Here is a 22,078-nt window from a genome sequence, read left to right on the forward strand (position 1 = left end):
TCCCCTTCCTCCGCAGCGCCCGCCTGTCAGCGCGGGCGGGGCGGGCGGGCAGAGGCGCCTCCCGCGGGGCCGGGGGCGAGGGGCGCGATGCCCGCGGTGCTGGGCTCCGCCCGGCCCTGCTCGGTGTCACTGCCCGGCGCTGCGACACCGCGGCCCCGCTCGGGCAGCGCTCCCGGCTCCGGGGCTGCGTGCGGCGCGCTCGGACAGGCTGGGGCAGGGACAGAGCCGTGCCCGCCGCTCCGAGCGCCTCTGGACCGCCTCGGGAGTAGTAACACATCTCTCACGGATCTTAGAGCCTGTAAGAAGTGATCGGCTCATGGGTTTAACACAGGATTATTCTGAAGTGTAGCTACTTTATTTTTTTAAACCTGGAAAGGGTGGTTGTTGTGAACTTCAGGGAGGCTTTCTTGTGCGCTAGGAAAAGTAGGTGAACTGCTGAGGCTGTACTTTGGGTTTCCAGTCACACGATCACAGAATCTACTGGGTTGGAAAAGTTTGAAATCATCGAGCCCAACCTGTGACCGAACACCAACCTTGTCAGGCAGACCATGGCACTGAGTGCCACGTCCACTCTGTCCTAAAAGACCTCCAGGATCGGTGACTCCCCCAGCTCCCTGCACAGCCCTTTCCAATGTCTGATCACCCTTTCTGTGAAGAAATCCCTCCTGATGTCCAGCCTCAACCTCCCCTGGCACAGCTTGAGACTGAGTCCTCTCAGCAGATGAATTACTCCAAGTCAATTTTGGTATATTTTCTTTAACTGAGTTCCTTTTCCCATGGCATTTCTGCTGCCATCTAGGCAATTACATGCTCAGTATTTTTTTAATATATTTTGCATGCATCTGGATTTTTGGTAAATTTAGTAGAAATGAACACTAAGCTATTCAGAAAAGCACATAAATATGAACATTTGAAATGCAAATACACTTTCCAAAACTGCATAAAAACAAGAACTGCATGTATGAGCACCTCTCATTTTATTTGTGATTTTTCCCCACTTCCTGTATTTTATTAGTCAGGAATTATATGGGTGACAGTGATGAAAAAAAAGTGACGTTTTGTGATTTTCCTGAAAACCCCATCAGACATGAAAATAATCCTTACAGATTTTGAACCTCTACATTGAGATGTTACAATCCATAATAATGCTTCATGGTTTCAATGTCCAAAGGATTGGATACATTCCCTAATTAACAGGGAATTCCTGATATTTTTTTAATCATGCAAAACTAGTCACCTCCACCGTATGCAGAGAGAACTGAAACACAAAATTCTGAAGTGAGAATTACTTCAGGAGTAACTGTGATCAAAGTGCTCCCCTTTGAAAGTTTTTGTGCTGCTACAAAGATGTGAATGAGTGGTGTGATTCTCCCTTTCCTCCTCCCTCAGAGCTATTTCAGCTCAGTCCCCACGAGCGTGGGTGCAGACGAAAGCTGTGTATAAAATTAAAAAAGCATGGCATTATTTAAGCTGAGAGGCCCTCCAAATCATGTTTGTACAGCAGCCCAGCAGAGTTTTGCCTGCTCAGCACTTCTGAACACCACAGGATTTTTCGCCTATATAGCATTTTTGGAGAAAATGAATGGAGGAATCAACATGTTCTCATTTAGCTATAGATTTTTGATTGGTCTGTACTTAAGCTAATAGCATAACTATTTATTTGGTATAAATAAGATATTCTCAACCGAAGATTGCTTCAGAGTCTTGAAGAAAAATACTGTGGAAAATAATTCAATTGCAGAAATAATTTTTCAACAGGGCCAGAAAAAATCTGCTTGACTTAAGTTATTGAACATTTCTGTATTTGCTGTAACTGCAGCACAAGCTTCTGGAAAACTTTGAGCATAAAGAAACAATAAACACTAAAGGAAAAAAAAAGGTATGTGTCAGAGAATCACAGAATGGTTTGGGTTGGAAGGGACCTTAAAGATCATCTTGTTACAACCCCATTCTGTGGGCAGGGACACCTTCCACTGTCCCAGGTTGCTCCAAGCCTTGTCCAACTTGGCCTTGGACACTTCCACAGCTTCTCTGGGCAATGTGCCAGGCCCTCAGCATCCTCACAGGGAAGTTTTTTCCCAATATCTAATCAAAACCTACTCTCTTTCTATTTAAAGCCATTACCCCTTGTAAATAGTCTCTCTCCATTTTTCTTGCAGGCCCCTTCTGGTATTGAAAGGGCACAGTCAGGTCACTCCAGAACCTTTTCTTCTCCAGGCTGAACAATGCCAATTCTCCCAGCCTTTCCTTCAGGAGAGCTGCTCCATCCCTCTGATCATCCTAGTGGCTCCTCTGGACTTGTTCCAAGAGGTCCCTCCTGCGCTGGGACCCCAGAGCTGGACACAGGGCTCCAGCTGGGTCTCAGCAGAGCAGAGCAGAGGGGCTGAGCCAGCAGGCTCCAGGTGACAAAAGCAATGCAGAAATAGGTCCCTACCCGAGGCCCTGCCTCGCAGCCTGTCATTCCAGGCACGTCCTGTCAGGATTAGATGAAATTTCATACAAGAACTTGCTTACTCCTTCAGAATTCAGTTTAGGAAACAGAGCTGTCAGCTCCACTATTCTCAGATCACCTGCACACAATAAAATTCATGAGGCACTGCTGGTTGGAAAGCTGTGATATAAAAAGCCGTTTCTGCAGCATTTTTTCTCCCAAATTTGCCATTGATTAGGAGTTTTGCATGTGGAGTACTTAAAGGAACAGGATTCAGCTGCCAGTGCCAAAATCTCTGGTTTTAAAAGTTGTTCCGCTCTCTCTCAGATCGCTGAGTAAGGACTGGAAGGAAAAAGAACAGCAGTGAGATAGGACAGGGACTGAGGGGAAATTTCAACAGAGAAAGGAAAGGGAGAAGGAAGGAAGAGCAGATAAATCAAAACTTGCTGAAAAGCACAGGAAAGTGCAAAGAGCAGCCTGTGCAATGTCAGGGAAAGGAGAATCCAATGCTTAGATCCACTGGAAAAGTGCAAACAGGAAAAAGGGCAATTGCAGAAATTGCACATTCCAGCAATACAGACAACTGTGGGAGTGGTGAAACAAAAGCAACACAGACCTCACAGAGACCCCTGGAAGAGCCATGGAATACACAGATTGAACAGCAGCCACGTCCTGCCTAACATTTGGAAAAATGTGTGGTTGTGATGGCAGGAAACAGCACTTTCTGTTCACCTCGGTGTCAGTGCTGGTGCTGACTGGGAAGTCAGGGTCTGGTCAGCTACCACGATATAATGAGGGGAAAAAATTGCTGCACAAAGTGCCAGTCATCATTTCCATTCATTCGAGCTGTCTTCAGCAGGGAATGGACACAGCCAGTGGAACTGGAGTGGAGCTCGGATGCCATCGTGTGACTCCCTGAAAAATTACACAACTGCCTCAGCTTCCTAAACACCCACCCTCAAGAGCTCGGCAAAACACGAATGATAGTGCAAGGTCTCATTTTTAAATGCCACTACCTGCTCTGCCCTTTTTTCCCCCCTGTCCCCGCCCCCGCCATGTCCCCTTTGTCCCCCTCCCCAGCTCCCGGGGCTCTGCAGGATCGCTGCGGGTTCCAGAGTTGTGCCCGCTGGGGGCTCCGGGAGGTGCTGGAGCAGCTCCAGCTCTGCGTGCTGTCGGTGACGGACGAGGGGGTGGCGCTGGACGGGGGTGACGTTCTGTTCACCGGTGAGTCTGGGGGGCACCAGGACCCCCGGGACCCTCCTGGGACCCCTTCCTGGACCCTCCGGGGGTCCCAACCGCCCCCTGCCCCTTAGAGTCCAGGAATTCTTTGTGGGAATCTCGCCCTGGACCAACCAGCGAGGGGCCAAGGCCGTGGCCGACGCCTTCAGGGTGAGACCCCCGGGGGGCTTGGGGGGCTCAGATCCCCTGGGGAGGTTTTGGGAGCTCTGGGTGGGATTTGGAGGGAATATCAGAGGGAATTTGGGGGTTCAGACCTGCAGAGGGTTTGGGGGGATCTTGGTGGAAATTCGGGGGGCTTTGGAGGTTTTTAGAGGATTCACTGCAAACAGTGGAAAAGTTTGATCTACAACGTTATCCTTTTAAATGAGGAGTTTTGTGTCTCTGCTGCTTTGACCAGGCTGTTTAAAAAAGGAGTGTGGATAGTCTAATTAAAGTGGTAAAAGTTCTGTCTACTTGTGCCATTGATTTCTGCCCTGCCAGTACATTGGCTCATTATCCACCCAAACCTGCTATTCCAGGCACAACCAAACAATTTCTCCAAGTATTCTGAAATAAAAAGTGACTCCCCACCTTTAGACAATTTACTAAACAATTACAGTAGAAAGCAGCTATAGGACAAAAAGAAAATCTATATTCTAGATGTGGAAAAAAAAAAAAGTTACAAAAAATGCACGGAGCCACTTCCTTACCAACAGCCCCAGCACTGAAGACACTTGTCATGTCCACATGGCCATGGCAATTCCTGGCTTTCCCAGGGACCAGTTGGACTTGCTGCTCCCTTTGTCAGCACTTTGTTGCACAAATCTGGGAGATGAGTTACCTGCCAGTCCCCAGCACACAGGGAGAAATTCCTTCTCCAGCTGCACGAGCAGCCCAGCTGAGCTGCCAGCTCTGCACCCCCCTGTTACCAGCTGTGCCATCCCAAAACACATCAGCAGAGCTGGCCAGGTCCACACCAAATGTACCCTAAGAGGACACAAACCACGGAGGAAGGTCACTCCAAAAGCATCAAAATCAGTGATGGGCAGAGCTGTTCCAGAGTAAGAGAGCCTGGACAGCTGCTGGGAAGCTGCAGAGCAGAGAGGACCAGTTTATCCCAGCAAGCTGATTCTTGCTTCAGCCAGCATCCCAGTGAGAACGGGGCATATTTACAATTCCTTTTAATATTTGCTGCCTGGTGACAAAGGAGCAGCTCTGAATATGCAAGAGGCCCCAGACAAAGGGCCCATTAGCCAAACATGCCCATTACTGTGCAGAGAGGCAAATTCTCCTGCCAGAGAACCCTCAGCCAAGCAACAAAACTATATGGCAAGTGTGCAAAACCCATATTCCACACAAGTGACAGACAGCGTGGCAGGGAAAGCAAATGGGGCTATAAACACAAATGTGGCTCAATAAAGGGAATGAAAAGTGAGGGGAAAACTCTGTAACACTTTCTGGAAGGGGACACAACAGCAAAGAGACCCTTGAGGAAAATTTCTGTAAATCCAGAGCTGCCAGACCCTGCTCCCAGATCACCTGGGATGTGTCTGTAGCTTTGAGGTGCAGGTTAGCACAGATTTCACGTATCCATTGCAAAGAAAATTTGTCAGAGATAAGGGTTTGGTATTTCCTTTAATTTTTCTATCACAAAATTTTTGGTTGTCTCAGAGTGAGGCATCGTCCTAATATTTGATAATGCTAAGGGGAGGTATTTTGGCCAGGACATTTTTATCATTAATTTTGATAGTTGAGCTTTTAAGGTCTGGTTCATTTTCTCAACTTGTCCAGAACTCTGGGGATGCCATGGTGTATGATATTCCCACCGAATTCCTAGGGTTTCAGCCAGTTTTTTAATAACCTTTGAGGTGAAATGTGTTCCTTGGTCTGAGTCTATATAGTTGATTATACCATACCGGGGGATGATTTCCTCCAGAAGGAATTTAGATACTGTCTGGGCTGTAGCCCTCGAGCTTGGGTAAGCTTTAACCCAATGAGTTAATTTGTCTACTAGTACCAGCAAGAATTTATACCTTCCAACCTTTGGTAATTCAGTGAAATCCACTTGGATTCTTTCAGATAGACGATAGGCTATAGGGCAACTACCCCAAATTACCTGTCGTGTCCTGGCTTTGTGAACCTTGTGAACATTGTGACATAAGTATTTTCCTTCAGCCTGAGGTACTTCAATCGCTAACGTGGGGTCACGTCTCTCAGGTCAGTCATGTTCGAACCAACGTGAGAGAGGGGAACTTTACCAGTTCTGAAACCATTTTACAAATCATGCTAAGACACCAGGACTGTGCACGGTGACCCCTCAGATCCCTGTCCTGCGTGTCCGGCGGCACCGGCAGCTCATCGGACCTTTACGCTTCTCGCGGGGCAGGCAGAGATGCCACAGCATGGCCACTGTCTTCTTGTGCCTCAAGAAAAATGTTATCGAAAACCCACAAAGGTGATGTGGGACTAAAACGGCGCTCGGAAGCCGCCGGAGCACGGGCACCTCCTCAGCTCCCGGCGCCGCCATCCCGCCCGGCTGATGTGGCGCTACCGCCGGGCCGTACCACGCGGCCCCGCCGCCGCGGGGGGTGCGCTGACCCGCCGCCCTCGCCGTGCCCCGGCAGAACCACGTCGATGTCGGCGAAGCACCGCGCGCGTCTCCCTCTACACCAGCTTGGTAGCGCCCGCGCGCGCGCCGACTGCCTTCGGGCGAAGCCATGGTGAAAGATTGTAGGGGGACGATAGGGCAAGTTTCGTACCAGTGTGCTGTCCTGTCACCATGGCATTGTCATGTCACCGGCTGCCCAGCGCTGGGCAACGACATGTGCTGAGCGGCCGCACACACAGGGAGTTAAATGCTACGATGCCTCCCCAAAATGGTTCGGCCGGACCCCACCTCAGTAGAATGGAAGGCGGCGCCATCTTGGGCTCAACCACAGCAGTCAGGAAATAGGGGTGCCGCGCGTGCAGTGGGGTGAGACCGTGAAGAACCCACCGCTGGCTGAGCGAAACGGGATCGGCAAAGACGCCGGAATCGCCTGTGTGTGGAGGGGAGAGAGGGCGGCGGAGAGCGGGAGAGGCGGCGGGCACAGGGATCCCCCTCTGGCCGTGCGCGCGTTGGTAGGTGCCGGCGCGCGCGGGTCGCTGGGCCTGGCGCACATGGCCCGGCCGTAGGAGCCGCCCCGCCCCTCCCCCGCCTTTCCCCGCCGCGCTCCGGACGGGTCCGGCACCGGCACCGAGCCCGCAGCGAGCACCGGGCACAGCGCACCGCGCCGAGACCCGCACACCCGCACCGGGCACCGCACCCGGCCCCGGGCACCGCCGCCGCCCCATGCAGGACACCGAGGAGAGCCCCGCGGCCGCCGCGCCGCCCGGCGCACAGGGCCCCGCCGAGGAGCCCGAGCACACGGACGCGCCCCCGCCGCCCACGGAGCCGCCGCAGCAGCAGGAGCGGGAGGAGGACGAGAAGGAAGATGAGGAGGAGGAAAGAGGAGGCGAGTCCGAGGCGCCGCCGGCCGGCGCCGAGCAGCCCGAGCAGCCGCCGCCCGAGCCGCAGCCGCCGTCCGGCCGCCAGAGCCCCGCCAAGGCCGAGCCCGAGCCCGGCTCTGAGCCCGCGGCCGAGCCCAAGTCCGAGCCGCCGGCCGAGGCCGAGCCCGGCGCGGCGCAGGAGAACGGGGAGGCCGCACCCGCCGCCCCGGCCGAGCCCGAGGATGAGATTTCCTTCAGCGACCCCGAGGACTTCGTGGACGACATCAGCGACGAAGGTGCGGGCCGGGAGAGCCGGGGGAGCCCGTGGGGAGCCGGGGCAGGCCGGGGAGCGCTGAGCCCCAGCCCCCGGCCCGGTGCTGGGCACTCCACATCCTCTGTGCGCCTCTGCACCGCAGCTGTGCTTCTTAAATCATCCTTTCTTCTGAGTTATCTCTGCACCGCACAGCGCTGCTGTCCTCAATCCTACTGCTGGTGGTTCTAAAAGCGCTGTTACACCTCACTTGTGGGCTGCCCTCTGAGTGGAATCATCAGCTTGTCTCTCTTCCTTTTGTCTCCACTGGTTAAACTCAGTGTAGAAACAGATGTTTTAAATGGTTGATGTGGTCGTTGCAAGCTGTTTCATCGTTCTTGTTTTTCCCATGCACCCAGAATGAGATCCGTAGGTAATTAGGGTTTGAGAAGAGTTACTGCTCGTGAAGATGTGATGTAGGTACTCTGTGACAAGAAAATAGGGAAAAATCGTTTCTAGCAGTTAAAAATATCAGCCCAGACTCTTTTAAAAGTAGTGGATATTGACTGCCTTAAAAGGGCCAAAATGTTGTGTGACAGCACAGACAATAAATGTTTATACATGAGCTTGTCATACAGAAGTTAGAACTCTAATTTAGTGTTTCTCAGATGGGTCTTTCCAGATAAATTTCCTTAGTTTTTGAATAGCAAAAGTACTTGTTTCCCTGTTACTTGTTCAGCATTTGTGCTGTTCCAGGGTCTCCTGTGAGTGTTGTAGGGTCTGTTACACATATCAAAAGTGGAAAGATGTTTCTGAAGCACAGGATTGTAAATCAGCCAGTTATCTCACCTGGCAGTGGAATACAGGTGATACAGGTGCATTCTTGTGTTCCAGTCCTTTGTTTAGTTTAATAAAACAGCAGCCAAATATCCTAGATTAAGGAAGTGTTTGCTGTTCTCAGTTTAGCAGTCTGTGTAACAGCTCTTCAAACTTTTACTTTGTTTCTAGAAGAGACTTTGGCAAAATTGCTTGGAGCTGGAATCTTCTTGTTAAGTGCTTGCTTAATACACTTTGTGTACATCTAGGATTGTGTTCAGTTCCCTTCTTAGAAACTGGGTCTGTTTTCCATCCCCACCTATTTTGTTGTTAATTATTTTGGTTAATTCTCAGCTGTATGAAATCTGGTGTTAGTGGCTGAATTACAGCATTTAAGTTTAGTCACTCTTGCTGGTCTGGCTTTCCATCTGTGTGTATTGCTTCTTGAGCTTCCCTATTCCTTTCCCATTATTCTGGTGCCTCCCCAAGGAGAAAAGCAGCCCAGTGTGACCAAGCCAAGGCTCTTTTAATGCTCATGATAACACAGATCCTCAGGAGCACCTGTGAGATGGACCAGCTGCAGGACTGGAGCATCTCAGATCCTTTATTGCCTCTTTTCTCCTGAGTGGTGTTGGCATGGAAGAGCAGCAGTTAAAGCAGAAGGGATGTGTTGGACACCCACTTAGGTACCAGAGAAGCTTTAGTTCAGATAATGACACTGGTCCTTGAAATACTGCTAGCAGAAGATAGCCCTGTGCTCACCACACCCTGCTTCCCTGCTGGCTGCAACAGGAGCTGGCTGAACCAGCTTCTTGCTCTTTGAAGGTTCCTTTGTTCACAATTTTGAATTTAAGGGCACAGTGTGGGAATTTGACTTCAGTCTGTTACAGTTTTGATTCAGTACAGGGTGTTACATTCCTGCTCAGGAATCTAAACATGCATTTTGGCCTACAAAATCTTTTGTGAGAAGTGGCTATGAAATAATGACTAAAGGAACCTTAAAAATTACCCTTCTGTGTTTTACTTTGGTTTTCTCCTTTTGCTTGTAGTCTCATGTGGAGATGTTCTTATGGGGCGTGCTTTCATTTTGTATATTTTATATTTTTATTTGTAGTTCTTACATGCACATGGAGATGATCTTTTTGAGTGATAAATATTACAAACAGCAACATTCTGTGGATGCTACATAATCTTGGTGGTAATGGGCTAAATATTTGTGATTCTTGTTGCCCTAGATCAGTGGAAAGCTTCATGTGTAATAACCTGTTGAAGCTTAAAGTTGTAGAAAACAACTTTTTAGTAGTTTGAAATTCCAAGTCAGCATGTTTCTCGTATTTCTTTGTTGCTAGAGATCTTTGCAGTTATGTTTCTAGGCAGGAAAAAAATCTTGAATTACAAAACCATCCAAAATCTAATGTCTTAGAAATATCAACATATACAACACCTCTTTTGGTTTGTTCTCATATTTTAAGTCTTTCTCTGTGTGTTTGGATTAAGATGTGTGCTTGTCTTTACAAAGCTTAAATGTGGCTTTCAGTGTCTTGCCTAGGACCTTCGTTTTTGTTCTTAATTAAAGGGTTTAGATGGAGTGTGAGTTCTTAATTAGTGGTGCTGAGACATGCAGAGCTTCCAACATGGTGGATAGTTTTGCATTATGCTAAAACTTGTGTAATTTGGGAGGGAGGTACAGGTTACATTTGTTTTTATTAAAGTCATCTGGTTATAATTTGAGCAAGAGGACTGGTCAGAGGTCAGGTAGTAAATCATGCATTTATCTGTGCTATTGTCAGTTTTGAGGACTTTGTGAGCTAGTTCCATCTCCTGAAAAAAATTGCTAGTGTGAGTGTTGACACCCTCAGTGTCTAAAGTATGTTTGTAGGAAAGACTTCAAGATCTGAGTGCTTAAAGTTTGCCATGAAATCACACAATCCTGTCACTTAGGATGTGCTGTTGGGGTGTTGTGCATTCACTTCATTTGTTTTTCTGACAGAGCCTTCATTCATTACCAAGCTTCTTAAATGATTCTTGAAATTTCTTAGAATTTGGAGTCTCTCTGTTTTCTTACTCAATCTGTTCTTTTCATCTTTGTCTTCCCTCCTTCATGATGAGAGCAGTGCCTTAGTTTCCTGTCTGTGCTGTCTTTGCAGAACTGCTTGGTGACATCCTGAAAGATCAGCCACAGGAGGCAGATGGAATAGACTCGGTGATTGTCGTGGATAACGTGCCCCAGGTTGGACCAGACCGACTGGAGAAACTGAAGAATGTCATCCACAAAATATTTTCCAAGTTTGGCAAGATTATCAATGAATTTTATCCAGAAGCAGATGGGAAAACAAAAGGGTAAGTCATGATAACTCCAACTGGGAAAAGGACTGAAACACAGCTCTGGCTTGGCTTTGATTGTTAGTGTCAGTTTTTATGGTGAGCTCATGGTGTTATCATCACCTTCTTTACCTCAGCCTGTGCAGTCCTAACATCAGTCTCAGTGACAAGTTCCTGAGGGAACTGAGAAGCTTAATAGCTCATTAAGTGGAGGATGGTGGGGATTAATTATGGAAACAGTTACTGGATTTGGAGACAAAATGCTGTGCTACATGAGGCGTTTTTTCCTAGTTTTCTGCTATGGCTGAAGTTAAAAACTTAGTAGCAATGGCTGGACTGTTGCAAAATAGATTGTCAGTATATGTAACATATATTCTGAGTATTGCAGCAATCCATACTTCAGAAGGCATAGAAAGAGTTTTCTGGAGTGGAGGGATTGTTGCTTCTATATGATCAGCATGAAAATTTTTCTGTCTCTCTGTGTTCATACCTCTGTTTAACACTCTGATAGTGTTCAGGATGCCATTAGTTTTAGTCTCGTGGGCTCTGAGCTAGGCTGGATTAAGTTGCCAGAAGGAAGCTAGCTGAGTTCTGTAATTGAAAAACAATGGTGATGCTTTGAGATGCCGGTGACAGCAAGTTACAGTTCCCAAACATTGCTGGTACTCAGCTGGGAAGAACTGTGGATGTAACTTGCATGTTCCTGTCTGTCACTGTTGTCCTGGTTGTGTTCAGCTTGCACTCACTGCTATGTCTGGCCCATTTCAGAAAAAGTATCAAATTAGTTGAGATCAGGCCTAGACAGCTAAAAAATTTGTGCAAATCTGTGGCCAGAATGGAGATTATTTGCTGTTGGCCCTGATTGGTTAGGGACAAGACAAGAAGTTATCTTATAGATGCTCTGTACTGAATTCTGAATTCATCTCCATTATTTCTTCTTTATTTTGGGTCTGTTGTGTAGTCAACAATGTCTTGTACTTTGTTTTTCTTTCCTTGCAGCTACATCTTCCTGGAGTACATGTCCCCCTCTCATGCTGTGGATGCTGTGAAGAATGCAGATGGATACAAACTGGATAAGCAGCACACTTTCAGAGTCAACCTCTTCACAGACTTTGATAAGTGAGTGCAGCAATTGTGTGTTATCTGTAGATTTGGGGGTTCTAATCCTGAGTGCCTGCATGGAGTGTAACCAGCCAAATTGCTCTTTCAGGTACATGACAATCAGTGATGAGTGGGAAATCCCTGAGAAACAGCCATTTAAGGATTTGGTAAGGAATTTTTAGAAAAGTGGAAAGAATATTCAGCTTAATATAAAATGGTTACTTCACTGCTCAAATGTCCATATGAAAATAGAAATGATGTGTTAATGGTGGTGTAAATAGCAGTGCTGATCACATGCTGCTGTTCCTTCATGCTCACCACCATGCAGTGATGGGAGAACTCTGTGCTTCTGCTTAATAGTTACACATAGTGTGAAGCTTAATTTACTCTTATTATTTAAGAGTGAATAATAATTTTGCACAAGTCATTTAAAAATAGATTTTCAAAAACATCTTTTTATATTCTTAATTGTTTGAGGCAAACTTTGGTGTTTGTAACCATTAACTTTGTAAATAGTCTTGTAGAAGAAAGAATAGTCTGCTTTTTCTTCAAACACCAAATGATTTCTTGTTTAAAGTAGGTATTAAACATCATCAAAACACCTTGAAGGTCCACCTGTTTATGGTGTGCTCTCAGCCTCCAACATGCAGTAGTTGGAATTGTTTAATTTCACTTCAAAAACTTGTTTGCAGTGGTAAGACCCAAAGTTGCACTCCCTGGTAAAACCAGCTTCCACCTGCCAGGTAGATACTAATTTGTGGAACTTGTTGGCTTAGCCTGTGACTCACTAATGATCTCTTGCTCTGTTTTTCTCAGGGGAATCTCCGGTACTGGTTGGAAGACCCTGACTGTAGGGATCAGTACAGTGTGATCTTTGAGTCAGGAGACCGGACATCCATTTTTTGGAATGACATCAAGGAACCTGTTCAAATTGAGGACAGAGCAGTGAGTGTCCTGGAAGTGCTGGAGATTGCAGATACACTGCCAATCTCCTTCATTTTATGACATTGCAGCTTTTTAATTTAAAAAAAAAAGACCTTTTTCCATTGCTGTAATAATTTTTTCTTCCTTGTGAAGAATGGTGAAATCACATCCTTTAGAATTAGACTTAGCTGCTTAGGTAAGAAAACTGTGAAGTGAACTTTTAAAAAGTTTGTAGTGGTGTTTTTTTTTGTTTTAAACTGGTCTATGATGCCCATTAGTTTCCTTCATCTCTCTGTTACAGGTGATTCAGAAAGACTTGAGAATGCAAAGTCAGAGTTTGAGGAGCACTATTCATTCCAGCTGAATATGTGCTTATGTTTGCTGTTTCAGATGACTCCTTGCTTTTGTGCTGACCAGAGGTGTTAAAGAGGAATAGCTGGTTTGGTAATGGCATTAAAAAGGGAGAGTTAGTCTGCTTGTCTGCTGCAGGCACTGGACTTGCTGGGAACTGTTAGGACCCAGGAGCATTTTCCTTAATAACTATTTTGCATTACAGTAGGAGGAAGTTGGCTCTGGGATGGTGAGAATATTTGCTCATCACCATGGTCTCCAGCTGTGGTCTGTATTGCTGAGATCTCTCTAACTTAGCTGAAGGTCCAGAGCTGTGTTGTTCAGAAATTGGAAATACTTACACTTACTTCTGAGAGCAGTGTGTTATTATCAAGGCTGAAAAAAGGAAATCCAGGGTGTTAGGTGGGCTTAATTGTTATTCTGTAAGGGATGTCACTGTGCCTGAAAAACATCTTTGGTGATCTGTAAACTGAAAAGGTCTCACTTGACAATTTTCATCCTGAAGCATAGGTAATGTACATTATGTGCATGAAATAAAACTCCAGAAGTGCCACAAATCCTGAGATCTTCACTTAGTAAAGGGACTTACAAAATGTACTGCTACACAAGCCACTCATGAATTCTTTCTCTTTTAGGAATACAGCATGGAATTAATTTTTGTGTGTACTTTTTTTTAAATGCAGAGGTGGACAGAGACCTATGTCCGTTGGTCTCCCAAAGGCACTTACCTGGCTACGTTCCACCAGAGGGGCATCGCTCTCTGGGGTGGAGAGAAGTTCAAGCAGATTCAAAGGTTTAGTCACCAAGGAGTGCAGCTTATTGACTTCTCACCCTGTGAAAGGTACAGAGCATGATATTGGTTTGGGCTAAGGGGTTAAAAACATGAGGCATCAGCAGCATCCTCCATAGCTGAAGTGCTGAAGTTAACTTCTTAAGATTTTTTTTTTTTTACATTTAAGAGCTCTGGTGAGAAGGATAAAATTATTCCAGGATGGAGATGTATGTTCATTTGAGTTTTCAAGTAACACATTTGGAAGCAGTTGGGTTTTATGCTTTTTTATATTCAAGAGATTATTTACTTTTCAGTGGAGAGGCCCAACATCCCTGTAATTTGGGTTGGATAAGGTCAATGATCTTTGGTTTGAAACCAGTGCTAGTCTCATGTCAAAACTATATAATAGGTAACAGTTCCCCTCCCTTGTAACATCAGTATGGAAAGACTTGCACACAAATCTGGAACCTTTTCAGCCAGGGGGATGCCAGGGAAACTTTCTCCTCCTTTATCATCCTGTTCTTATTTTTCCCTCCCCTGAAAAATCCCATTAGAGAAACTGCTGTTTAAAAATGCCTGATATTTAAATACAACTTGGATGAAAGCCTGTAGGTACTGACATGTTAGCTGAAGTTTCAATACTGAATTGGGTTATTTTTTTGGTAGGTATTTAGTGACCTTCAGCCCTCTGATGGACACACAGGATGACCCTCAGGCTATCATCATCTGGGATATTCTGACTGGCCAAAAGAAGAGAGGATTCCACTGTGAAAACTCAGCTCACTGGCCTATTTTTAAGTAGGTTGAGAAACAGAATTGGAGTAGAGAGTTGTGGTCCCAGGCTTCATTTAATAAATTTAATTTTTATATTTTTTTTCTTGCTTAGATGGAGTCATGATGGTAAATTCTTTGCTCGAATGACTTCAGATACCCTCAGCATCTATGAAACACCTGTAAGTTCTTGCCTTTTTTGCATAATAATGAGAGTAAAAAGTACATATGTAAACATAAAAATGTTACTAACTTGAAAATTCGTCCTTTTCTTATCTTTTAGTCTATGGGTTTGTTGGACAAAAAGAGCTTGAAAATCAATGGGATAAGGTGAGTCTATTCCCTTGTAATCATAACTGTGCTCTTTAGCTGGAATGTTTTAGTTTGGGGATTTGTTATGGCAAGAGGAATCTTCAGACCATTGCCTGGAGCAAAGAGCTTTGCATGTTGAGGTGGTCAAATTAGCCAAAGTGGCAAAAAGAAATGGAAAATTCTTCACTTGTTGATGAACACACTTGGTAGATTCTGTGCCTTGAAATCTTCTTTGTGGTACTGCTTAATCCAGGGTCCAATTTGGGAGTTGAGTTCCTTGTCTACAAAACCAGACTGGAATGCAGTGAGTTAGGGAATATCTCCCTAAAAAGGTGGTTGTGCTGGCTTAGAGCAGTGTGCTGTGTCTGCACAAAACACGTTGACTCCTGTGAGAATTTCTAAAGTGCCTCTCTGTAAAGCAACAAGAAAATGAAGTGTACCCAGGTGCAGGAAGATGGTCTCTGTGGTGATTTAATGGGGTTTATTTTGGCTCATTTCTTCCTGGATCTTTGGCAGTTACTCTGTGTGCAGCCCCTGCTTTTTGGTGACATGTACTAATGAGACAACATTGGTGGTAGAGCAAATTTATATAGCTGCTTAAAAATCTCTTTAGGTATCATTATTAAATGCCCCTTAATTATTTGTCTGTGCCTGTGTTTATTATTGAGAGTTAATCTTTGTGCAACATTCAGATACAATGAGGAAAGTGCTTTCTGCTTGTAATATCATTAACTAAAAATTGAAATGGCATGTTTTTAACTTTGTTCCTGTAGAGACTTCTCATGGTCTCCAGGTGGTAACATAATTGCTTTCTGGGTGCCTGAGGACAAAGACATCCCAGCAAGAGTGACTTTGATGCAGCTGCCTTCTAGACAAGAAATTCGTGTGCGGAATTTGTTCAACGTAGTCGATTGCAAACTGCACTGGCAGAAGAACGGGGACTACCTGTGTGTGAAGGTAGACAGGACTCCCAAAGGCACACAGGTACATGGATTCTGATGTTATTGGGAGCTTGGTTCTGCCTCATGTTTATTTTTCTTCCAGTAATGTCTTTATTTAACGGCAGTGTAAATTTTAAATTTTTTTCCATTTGATTTTGAAGCATGTAGAAAGCAGATTTTATGTAATGTTTGCATGCAGGATTTGCTTTGATTATGCAGCTTGACCTACATGATGTTCAACAGCTGCTTAATTTTGAGCAGAAGAGGTGAGGCACAGAACTCTCAGAGAACTGATTTTGAAGCATGTGGAAAGCAGAATTTATGTAATGTTTGCATCCAGGATTTGCTTTGACTCTGGAGGCCTCTTGGTCTCTGAGAGGTCTGTGCCTCACCTCTTCTGCTCAGAGTTAAGCAGCTGTTGAATATCATGTAGGTCAAGCTGCATAATGTGTCACATATTCAGCTGTATTAATTAAATTTTATAACAGTCTGAAAAAAAAGAAATTTTTTCTACAATTCTGAAATTATTCTTTATCAGAGCAAATTTGGAATGTTTTTGGTAAAGAGACATAGTGTATTTATCTACTCTTGTTAAAGGAATAAACCTTGAGTCACTCTCATCCTGTGTCCTAACATGCTAATTGTGGAGTTGTCCTCTTATGCCTAGTGATAAATTATTTACTCTGCTGTTTCTGTGCTGGGTCATGAACTGATTTTGGCCTTTACAGGGAGTAGTGACCAACTTTGAAATATTCCGCATGAGAGAGAAACAGGTGCCGGTGGATGTGGTGGAAATGAAAGGTAATGCCAAATATTTCCTTTTGAACTTAAACTTTTCTGTAGAGGTGCTTGGATCTTATAAATTCTTGTCAACACATGACATAATTAGGAATTTACCCTTTGGAAAAGAGCTGGATTTTAATGTTGCAGAATGTCCCATGTGAAAATGAGAAATCAAAATTTCTGTTGATGTTCGTGTTTGTGACTGACTTGAAAAATGACAGAACTGAAAAGGTGTTATTAATAAAAATGGTAGAGCTGATAATATGGATGTATTTTGTAGATGATGGAAGACTTAGAACTGTGCTTAGAAACACTTCCCGTAACTCCCTGCAATTACTTTATCAACCTGTATTTTAAAAGAAACTCTGTTAACAGATGGGTTCCCTCTTTGGTAACTACTTGAAATCAGAGGTTTGTGTTGTCCCTTAACAGAGTTGTTGCTCCTCTTGTTGCAGAAAGCATCATAGCCTTTGCTTGGGAACCAAATGGAAGCAAGTTTGCTGTGTTGCATGGAGAAACTCCACGAATTTCAGTTTCCTTTTACCATGTTAAAAACAACGGGAAAATAGAACTCATAAGTAAGTGAAAAACAAGTGAGAAGTGCAGACACTAAACATTTTGCATGGTAATAGATGCAATAAACTCAAAATTGCAGCTGTTTGTGATATTTTGTGAGAAATTAGTGAGGTTCATGCTTGTAGTTGATGGCATTGGATTGAGATATTTTTTCTGAATTTGTCTTGTTTCTTTTCAGAAACATTTGACAAACAGCAGGCAAACACGATATTCTGGAGTCCCCAGGGGCAGTTTGTAGTGTTGGCTGGCCTCAGAAGGTGAGTGTTACACCACCACATTGATTTTAAAAGAGGAAAAGAACTACAGTATCTCACCAATAAGTGTTTGGTGTCCTGTCAATGCTGAGTGCTGTAATCCTGATAGAGCTGTGCAAAAGCAAAGGCAGAGCAGAGGTGCAACTTCATGATGTATCTTAGTCCTTCGCAGCTTTCACTTCCTATTTTTGCCACACCAAATGAACAATGCATTTTTCAGTAGAAAAGTGGATTTTTAGAAACATTTTCAACTATTAAGTGAAATACCAGCTCTGAACCAATCCAGTTTGAACATGCTTCATGGCTCTTGTGATGCATTTGTTGTCATCACTATGTGCCTTTTCATGGGCAATACCTGTTAATGACAGTGCTGCTTTGTGAAAGAAATATCAAGAAAGTTTCACTTTAGAGCAAATGAAAATTATTGTTTTTAACTGGTCAAGTAATGTTTACTTTCATGCGCTTTCAAACAAGCACTGCTGTTCATCTTAGAAATCTTTTCTTTACTCTCTTCTTTACTGCTATATCTAAGCATATGGTTGTTGGACTTTGGCTGTAGCTTGCCCAGAGCATGTTTTTACTGTGACTTTTACCCATTTTATTTGTATTCTTAAAGGTCCCTAAATATGGAAACAGAAGTGGTGTTTTGTTTTTATCCACTGCATTCCTTTCCAGCCACAGAGACTGGTACAAACCTGTCTCTTGGCTGCTGTGAGACTGTGTTTATAATGAGGAGTTGTAGAGATGCAGCTTGTGAAATGTTTTCTAAAGCCCAGGCTGTGCTGGTGTGTAAAGCAATGTCTTGTTTTGCCTGTGCAGCATGAATGGTGCCTTAGCCTTTGTTGACACGTCTGACTGCACCATGATGAACATCGCGGAGCACTACACAGCCTCGGACGTGGAGTGGGACCCCACGGGCAGATACATTGTCACCTCTGTGTCTTGGTGGAGCCACAAGGTACTGATGCACTTCTTTTCCCCACCCCTGCTTGCCTTGCAGTGGTACTGGAAAGGGCTATTGATTAGCAAGAGAAAATGAACACCTGTCACTGGTCAAATGCCTTAACCTCCACCACAGTTTAAAACATTAATTTCTGAGCACTCCGGTGTTAAGTTAAAGCTTATTTTGGCTGAGCTGCTGCACTGCTCTTCCAGGTGGACAATGCATATTGGTTATGGACCTTCCAAGGCCGTCTGCTTCAGAAAAACAACAAAGACAGGTTCTGTCAGCTGCTCTGGAGACCACGACCAGCTACCCTGCTCAGCGAGGATCAGATAAAGGTGGGGTACTCCAGGGACTTTGTGCTGACATGGGTTTGGGGTATAAAGCATGCTTGGTGTACTCCCTCTTCTTGAGGATGAGGTTTGTTACACAACTGCCTTTTGCCCTGAATGTGTGAATAAACACATTGCTGTGTGGGATCTCATTTCTGGGAATGTCTACAGCTATTAACTGTGTTATAAGCTCAAAATAGAAGTGGTTACCAGTTGTTCTTACCATTAGGGTATGATGAAAGGGTATAAAGAAGAGTAAATTGAATTTTGCTCTTCAGACTTGGCTAGTTATTTGTGTACAGAAGCACTTACATGATCTATAAGCCAGGAGGCACAAAATTATAGTGAACAGGAATTACAGTGAAGGGGAATTGCCTGGCAGAGAGATGTTTTTCAGAAGGGCATAGCCTGCTTAGGCCTAGAGAAGGTGGTGGTAATTGCTAGTCTGATAACGCCAGTTGAAATGAAATTTCCTGTTTCACAGCAAATTAAGAAGGACCTGAAGAAATACTCCAAGATATTTGAGCAGAAGGATCGCCTGAGCCAGTCCAAAGCTTCAAAGGCAAGACATTTTTGAAATATAATATAGATTAAATTCTTGTAGCCTATCCTTAGTTTGTACTGGTAGTTACATTTCCTGTATCGTAAGTGTTCATTTGATCCAGAGATTCAGAGAGGTAAAGAGTCTAGAGAGGAATTGGTGTTATGTCTTTGTAAAATTTTGGAGTTCTTAGCATGTTGCTGCATTAGTGTTTAAATTATGAAAAGCTCTTTCAATTAGGAAAAAGAACGCCTCACCTAAAGAGGGTTCTGACAGAGAAGGTGTTGATGAGAACAAAGCCTGGCTCAGGAATGCCTGGGGGTGTGTTTGGCTGGGGGAGGTTGAGCAGCCCTCGTGTCCCTGCAGGAGCTGGTGGAGCGGCGGCGCACGATGATGGAGGAGTTCAGGAAGTACCGCAAGATGGCACAAGAGCTGTACATGGAGCAGCGCAACGAGCGCCTGGAGCTGCGCGGGGGTGAGCACCCAGAGCCCCTGCAGGGCCTGTTCCCTTCTCTTCTCCCCCTGCAGGGCCTGTTCCCTTCTCTTCTCCCTCTGCTTCCTGCTAAAGCCAGCCCCCTGTTCTCTGCAGGGTTTTTGTACTTCTTTATCCTGAATCGTGGCAGGATTTAAGGAGGGAAAAAAGGCATTGGCTTGAGCTTGGGATAAAACTGTAATAGGAGACAGTAATGCTTTGGTTGTCACTGAATACATTTCACAGGTACTTTTGATTTAAAGCACCAAATACCTCCACCTCTTGTTTCACTGCTGGTCTAAGGGCTATTTCTGCCAAGAGCATCAAATCATTCCATTGCTGCCTTGTTTGTGTGTTCAGTATTGATGTTCTCTCCATTGCAGGGGTAGACACAGATGAGCTGGACAGCAATGTCGATGACTGGGAGGAGGAGACTGTGGAATTTTTTATCAATGAAGAAATTATTACCCTTGCAGAACCAGAGTAATTAATCAAATTGTGGTAAGATAACATAACTCTGAGAGAAACTCTCAACTGTATGGCTATAAAGTTGATAATTTGCTTTAGGGAGTTAGGTCTGTCTGTTGCACTGGTGAATGTGTTGTTCTCTGAATTGGTCTGGTTTTTTTCTGTGGCTAGGAAAGACAAGGTTTTTTAAAAGGAATTGCAGAAAGTCAGATTTGTGAACTGTACTGAACAGAATACTCTGTTCATCCTGTCTTGACAGAGAGATCAAATCCGCAACAGAGTCAGGGTCAGCTTATGAACACAGTGTTGCAGACCTGTAAGTTCATCAGCAGGAGGAATTGCAGTTGGTATGAGATAGGAATTTCGCCTTTTGGAAGATTTGCATGCTAGTCCAAGACTGGACAGTTTCAATAGTGTATTAAAGATTATATAGCATTTGTGAGCTGATAAAATTTTGAGATGATGTTTAAATATCTGCATGAATTCAGTTATTGTTTTCTAGAAAAGTTGGATAGAGTTCAGATTTTTGTGTGTACTGACTGGCATGGCTTGCTGGGAAATCTTGTATTTAATTCAGTGTTTTTCCCAGCTCCTTCTTGTAAATTCGTATATTTTATGTTGGCCATGGAGGCTACTTCCAGCCCCTTTTGTAGGCAATGTCCTTTAATGAGCTTGACATTTTATTGAGGAGGAAAAATACTTTCACAGACACTGACAGGGTTTAAAACTTGCAGTGGGTTCCCTCTCTGCAAAAGAGAAGGAAGAGGAAGGCAGACTGGAAATATGCAGCTCTAATTCACCCTGCAGTTCTTCAGCCTCCAGATATCTAAAGAGCTCAGGTGCAACATTTGCCTTTTGGAGCTGTAGAAAAATAATAGCCTTGATACCTTTGACTATATTTGGGTCTGACTTATGTGTTCCATATGTGGGAGATCTTTTTATGGAAGGAAGAGGGAGAGAAGCTGCTTAGTGTATGGATTTAAACCACATGAGTTTAGGAAGAGGTGAAACACAAGCTGGTGTAGCCTTTCACCAGCTCAGCTTCTGAGGTTGAGCTCTTTGTATAAAAGCACAGTAACTAACTCACCTCTTTTTTTTTTTTGTTTTTCTGCAGCTCCACCAGATCTTGTGCTGAAAAGAAGTTTGTTTTCCGAAAGCCTATATCAACTTTGGAATTCTTAATCCATATTCTTGCACTCTGGAAGGGTGGATGCACCAGATTTTCTCCATTCTGACACATTGTAGTGCCTTTAAATCTTGCTGCCTGCTGCAGTGAGATACTGGAAAGGCGCTGCTTTTAAATTTATATTATTTTTTTTTTCTAGGATTTGATTATTATTTTTTTTTCTTTTTAAATCCACTACTACCAGTATTTACTTCCCAACTCCCGTGCAGTCCTTGCCAGCTGGCAGTTTTTGCCTCTTGCCAGTGAGGTGAGATTCACCAGTGCACCCCTGTCTCACACACACAATGTTTGGGTTCCAGGACTCTCTCTGTGTCCCCAGGGCATGGACAGCTGTTCCTTTGGGTTGGGGAAAAGTCACCAGAACCATTTCTTGTATGATGTGTTTTAGTGTGCTGAAGCAGCACTACAGCGGGCTATACCCTCCTCCTTTCAGATTGTGAAAGGATGTCTCCCTCAAAGAGCTGAATATGGAAATAAAAGCAGACCTATACTAAAACCAGGCTGGCTGTGTGTTGTTTGTAGGGAATTATTCCCTGAATGATCAAAGTCAAACATCACCAGTAATGAGAGTGTGTTTGCTGTATTGCCTAATGGCTCCTTTGGAATTTTTTCAAATCTCAGTTCCTCGTGGCCCTTCTGGCTTTGTGTTGTGGTGGCTTGGTTTTCTACAATATGGTACAGCTCATTAATCTGTCACATTGACCTGCTCATGGTGATGGAGTGACTAGAAAATAACTGGATTTTTAAACCATTTGCAAACTGATAAAAGCCTCAGGAATTACTGGGTTAGTGTATCTTACTAGTGAAAACTGCAGGCTTCCAGAGCACTGCCCTGTGCACATGCTT

The 22,078-nt window shown here is 44.5% G+C and overlaps 1 protein-coding gene across 1 annotated transcript; it reads left to right on the forward strand.

Moving 5' to 3' along the window:
* The first annotated feature begins 6,965 nt into the window (after positions 1–6,965).
* EIF3B (eukaryotic translation initiation factor 3 subunit B) lies at positions 6,966–21,732 on the forward strand. Its single transcript, XM_033074471.1, has 19 exons — positions 6,966–7,413; positions 10,331–10,523; positions 11,505–11,624; positions 11,716–11,773; positions 12,423–12,551; positions 13,565–13,722; positions 14,320–14,451; positions 14,540–14,606; positions 14,708–14,754; positions 15,510–15,720; positions 16,406–16,478; positions 16,916–17,038; positions 17,215–17,293; positions 18,110–18,248; positions 18,446–18,571; positions 19,050–19,127; positions 19,473–19,581; positions 19,962–20,079; positions 21,161–21,732. Exons 1-18 carry the CDS (start codon positions 6,981–6,983, stop codon positions 20,063–20,065), a joined length of 2,379 nt encoding a protein of 792 aa, XP_032930362.1. The 5' UTR covers positions 6,966–6,980; the 3' UTR covers positions 20,066–20,079; positions 21,161–21,732.
* Positions 21,733–22,078: the final 346 nt, after the last annotated feature.

Source organism: Catharus ustulatus, chromosome 16, assembly GCF_009819885.2.
Source record: "Catharus ustulatus isolate bCatUst1 chromosome 16, bCatUst1.pri.v2, whole genome shotgun sequence".
Lineage (NCBI taxonomy): Eukaryota > Metazoa > Chordata > Aves > Passeriformes > Turdidae > Catharus > Catharus ustulatus.

Bases quoted from the DNA above. Each gene is read 5' to 3' on its own strand.
- EIF3B (XM_033074471.1), top strand. From the start codon at position 6,981: ATGCAGGACACCGAGGAGAGCCCCGCGGCCGCCGCGCCGCCCGGCGCA. The intron at 10,524-11,504 runs GTAAGTCATGAT...CTTTCCTTGCAG, and splicing joins GCAGATGGGAAAACAAAAGG to CTACATCTTCCTGGAGTACA. The intron at 11,774-12,422 runs GTAAGGAATTTT...TGTTTTTCTCAG, and splicing joins AACAGCCATTTAAGGATTTG to GGGAATCTCCGGTACTGGTT.